The 5,052-nt window shown below is 35.2% G+C and overlaps 1 protein-coding gene across 1 annotated transcript; it reads left to right on the forward strand.

Annotated features, from left to right (window-relative positions):
* The first annotated feature begins 1,949 nt into the window (after positions 1–1,949).
* LOC115991979 lies at positions 1,950–4,035 on the forward strand. Its single transcript, XM_031115993.1, has 2 exons — positions 1,950–2,608; positions 3,264–4,035. Exons 1-2 carry the CDS (start codon positions 2,065–2,067, stop codon positions 3,668–3,670), a joined length of 951 nt encoding a protein of 316 aa, XP_030971853.1. The 5' UTR covers positions 1,950–2,064; the 3' UTR covers positions 3,671–4,035.
* Positions 4,036–5,052: the final 1,017 nt, after the last annotated feature.

Raw genomic sequence — 5,052 nt, forward strand, 5'->3', positions numbered from 1 at the left:
GTACATCCTCCGTGAGTAACGGTCAATTTTTTGGCCGTTGAGCACTTGAGTTGTGAGAGAGTGACTCGTTTAAAACTTTTATTGAAACTGTTGCAACCCACTGTGCACTGTTGGATTCTTGCTTGTAAAAGTGATTTCTCTTTACGTTCTCTAGAAAGATTACATCAGTATATAAAAAACCAACTTGAGAAAGCTTCTTTATGTCTAATCAACCAAATTGGCCCACTAGAATAAAGATTGGAATGTACTAAAAAAAATCAATCAGTTTTTATCCTATAGTGGGTAATGATTCAAATGTTGATGGATTATGAAGTGTACTTTGGTATAATTTTTTCCATTGATGCATTCTGCTCAAAAAATAATTGCACTTTAAAAAAAGTAAAACTAAAATAAAAATGTATATATTTCGTTATGTTAACTAGTGTTTTTAAGGCAACCGGTAAAAAGAATATAACAAATTCCATTTATATTGGGAAACAATAAATGTTGATATATAAAAGTTAATAGAAATTTGGACCATTTTTTTATTGAAAGTGGATTGACTACGTTAGGAATTCTAGCTACCTTAAGAAGGGTTGTCCTTAGGGGACTTGATAATAAATCCCCCTCTTCTCAAAGATAAAGTAACATTGAGTAGCTATCTTTAAAAGGTGATTTGGCCATGATAGGTTTTACTCACGCTAGTGTCAATAAGTAAAATAACCAATGATGATCTAATGGAAAAAGATGAGCCTTGCTTGTGAGACATTTTAATCATAAAAAATGTTATGTGCATAATCTTACTAATCATGAGACTCTCAAACTATGTTAAAAAAAATAAAAAATAAAAAATTATTGTGTATTAGCTTCCCCTCCTATAGTGATTTGTGGATTCACAATCTCATTAAAATAGATGTAGAATAATTTAAATAGATTAAGAAGATTAGTTTATAAGAAAACAATCTAAATAGCTCTTTAAAGCAAATAGGTTAAACAAATGAGATTATTTCACTTTTTATAATTTGGGAGACAAAAAATTTTAGAATTAAATATTTTTTTCCCTATAAATTGTGATTAAAGTAGTATTACTTTCACAAAAACTCATCACCAATAATTAACATTGTGGATCATATTATGCCCATTCGATCACATGCCCTATTTATTTCACTTGCCTGAAATAGGTAAGAGTGAAAGTTTTTTTTTTTTTGAGAAAAACCTTCCCAGCAAAAGCAGGGGAGGGCTATGCATTAACAATTTCTGCAGAGTAATCTGCATAGGAGCTTACAGGTACTTCTTCTATCCAAGTACAAAAAGGAAAAGAGAAATTACAAGCTTCCCTAGCTAGTCTATGAGCTACTTTGTTTCCCAATCTACGAGTATGGCAAAAGATTAGGGACCTAAAGCTGGGAGAAAAGGACTTAATATCAGAAATTATATGCCCAAAGGGAGCTGCCAAGTAGTCATCAGAGTTCAAAGCTTGGATTAGGTAAGAGTGAAAGTTAATTAACCTTAACAAAAGCCCTAGGATTAGGTTGATATAATAATAGTACTAGTAAAGTAGTTATGAATAATCCCCACACCCTAGTACGATTTACTAAATAGAACCAATAGTTAATCACATATCTTTAAACAAATTGCCACTTCCCCCCGTCAAAAAATAAATAAATAAATTGACACTTGTAAAGTAAGAAAAAAAATTGACACTTGTAAAGTAAGTGAGGCCAACATGGATATTCTAGAGAGGCAGCATATAAGCTCCGACACCAATGGGCCACACCCCCACAACACAAGGCCACACCACCCCCCTACCCCACATCGCACATGCAAACTCATCTCTCAATCTCAACCCTCATTCCTCTCTCCGTTACATCAAACGGCTCACATTCCATCACAAAACCGCGTCCCTTTAACCATCAGTCAATCACAAGTCTCTCCCACTCTCTCTCTATAAATATTCATTCAACTCAGCTCCTTAGCCACCACATACCACCATTCAAAAAAAAAAAAATCACACACTTTTTAATCTTCATGAACTCACTGTAGCTCAAAGACATTCTCAGTCTTTTTGCTTTTGTTTCCTTAAAAATGGGTTCGATGATGTTTTCGGTGAAGGCTATTTTGATCTCGACAGGGGTTGTGTTTATGGGACTGGGTTTGAAAGCTTGGGTTCCAATGGTGATGGAGTTCTCAGCGTCTCGCCTGCCTGTCACGTTGGCTTCGCTTCTCTATTGGCTCAAGCCACCTTATGTATACGTGATCATCAACGGTATTATCATCACCATCGCCGCCTCTTCGCGCTTCCACCACCGCCACCACAGCGGCAGCTCAGCCGCAGCCTCCACCGCCTCCTCCACCGACCGTCACCATCTCTACCCGATGCCTTCTTCGGCGGATATTCCGCCGGAGGAGTTTGGTGTTCTGGAGGACTCGACTGTGGTTCCGGAAGTGAAGAATATTGCTGCGGTGGTGATGAATGGAGAGGAAGAAGAGGACGAGTTCGTGGCTCCGAGTGCCATGTGGACACCGGAGAAGGAGGTGGTGGTCTCGTCGGAGTATCTTTTTCCGGCGGAGAAACCTCTGGTTTCTGAGAGGTTCGGCCACCGGAAACCGGCTAAGGCCAGTCCTGAAGGTACTATATTACTAATACTATTCTTTGTTCTTAATTCTTGTCTCTTAATCATTTGTGTTTTCTTGGAACTTTACGAGGTCATTTCGTTTTGTTTACTTACCTATCGGACAAAACAGCTTTCAAATATGGCGTCTTTCTCTTCCACACTCAGCTACTTTTCCCAATTTCCACAGTGAAAAAGAAAAACTCTAGAAATAATACTACTACTAATCTTTTGAAAGTCTCAAATTTTATTGGATTTAGTACTCTAGAATAATAACACATACGCGATCAAACCATCTTTATGGTCCAATACATTATAGTATTAGACTCGAGTCAAACCCTACCTTGAATAAAATAGTTGGCAAAAAAAAAACTCGAACAAAATTTCTTCATTAGAAAAGATTGGTTATAGTTGTTATGAAATCGTGTACTCAAGTCAAATCTTATCTCGAATAAAATAGTTTGGCCAAAAAGATGTCATAAAAAAAATTTCATAAGAAAAGACTGGTGATAGTCGTACAACGAAACACCTGAAATCATGTTTTCTTTTTTTTTTTCTTTTTTTTTCAATTATAATTTTATGAAATTGTGTTTTCAAATTCTAATTATAGGAGTGTTACCTTGGTCATGTAATTAATATGGTTAATTGAGATTAGTTATTTTGATTTTTCAGGTGCAAGAGCATTGAGAGTAGCAAAGCCAAAACGGCACGAGACATTGGAGAACACGTGGAAGGCGATAACGGAAGGGAGAGCAATGCCGCTGAGTAGGCACATGAAGAAGTCTGACACGTGGGAGAATCACGGCCGTGATATCCACGTGGACTCGCTGGGTGATCTTGTGAAGAAATCAGAGACGTTCAAGGATCGTACCAACCAGGCAGCACCGGAGGCGTTGGCTTTGTCCGTTGGGCCTGGGCCTGGGAAGCCTCCTCTTCTAAGGAAAGAGCCGTCACTGAGTCAGGACGAGTTGAACCGACAAGTGGAGGCTTTTATCAAGAAGTTCAATGAGGAAATGAGGTTGCAAAGGCAAGAGTCATTGAATCAGTACATGGAAATGATCAACCGTGAGGCCCATTAGTAAATAACCTTTTTTTTTTCTTTTCTTTTTTTTTTGTGGGGTGGGGGGGAAGGAATTTGAAGGAGAAATAGAAAGTTAATTTTGTAAAAAAGGCTTTCTCCATAGGTTAAAGATTGGAGGTTTGTTTTGGTTTTTTTTTTTTTTTTTTTTTTTTTTTTTTTTTTTTTTTGGGTGGGGGCAGGTTAAAGGTTGGACTTCTTAAAAGCTTAAAATGATTATGGTTTTTTTTCTTTTTTGGGAAAGGAAAGGGGGTGATTATATTTTAATTTGACAAGGAAAAGTTTTATGTCTGTAAAGGAAGGATGAAACTTAAAATATATTCTTTTATTAACATATGAATGAATGATTGATATGTATTGTTTGTATATTCAGGGGCAGCTTGATGTATTTAGAGGCCTAAGACGAAAATTGATTATCTTTTTTTTTGAATTCAGACAGGAAAATTATTAGAACATCTTAAAGGCAGAGAAATTTAGATGTGGTGCTAGAGAGAGTTCTCATAGAAAAGAGTTTACATATTTAACTGAATATTAGTTATCCAAAATCAACAAAAAGTATTCTTCCACAGCTTCTCTCACTTTTTTCTTTTTTGGGTAACTCTTCACAGCTTTACTTATGCACGAAATCTTTTTAAGATATGGTTTTTCGGTTCTAGCTTTGCATTCCTTTGCCAATTCTCTACTGCTCTATGAACTGTAGCATTTGCCTCCTGTATCTCCTCAGCAGAGAACTTGTATTCTATTAATTAACATGAAGCACGAAATTTTTTTTTTTTTTTAAAAGAGTTTATAAACACAAAAAAATATGACAAAATTTTTTACATTTGTTAATGTGACAGATTGATAGTAATGAGTAAAAGAATAATGTTAGTGATGAATCTAGTTGAAAACTAGTACAAGTTTACTAACTTGATTATTGTGAAAAATGTTGTGAATTTTTTTGTGAATTGCTCTCTTTCTTTTCTTTTTTCTTTTAGAAGTGTTATTCACAATGTTTTTTCATAATAAATCTTAGGTTACTTCTTGTTTTCTATTTGAAACTAAAATTATTTTTTTGCTGTCAATAACAACCTTTAACAAACTGTTATTTAGGATTTTCTTTTGTAAAAATGCTATGGACACAGTATTTCTTTCTCTTTTTTATTTGTTTTTCATTTGATAAGAAAATATTATTTTATTTATTTGTTAATATTTCGGCTTAATTAATACTATTAGCTAAAATTTAGGAGCCTTTTTTTTCAATGGGGCCTTAGGCGGCCGCATCAATAGCTTATACCATTGAGCCGGCACTGTGTTTATTAATTGTTATTTGTGAAATCATTTGCTTGCAAATTATGTAACAAGTCTTTCTACATTTCTTGTGACTACTAGTCCGACTATCCA

This window comes from Quercus lobata, chromosome 5 (genome assembly GCF_001633185.2).
Source record: "Quercus lobata isolate SW786 chromosome 5, ValleyOak3.0 Primary Assembly, whole genome shotgun sequence".
Classification (NCBI taxonomy): Eukaryota; Viridiplantae; Streptophyta; class Magnoliopsida; order Fagales; family Fagaceae; genus Quercus; species Quercus lobata.

Excerpts from the sequence above, each read along its gene's own strand:
- LOC115991979 (XM_031115993.1), top strand. The coding sequence starts at position 2,065 with ATGGGTTCGATGATGTTTTCGGTGAAGGCTATTTTGATCTCGACAGGG. Across the intron at positions 2,609-3,263 it reads GGCTAAGGCCAGTCCTGAAG|GTGCAAGAGCATTGAGAGTA; the intron begins GTACTATATTAC and ends TTGATTTTTCAG.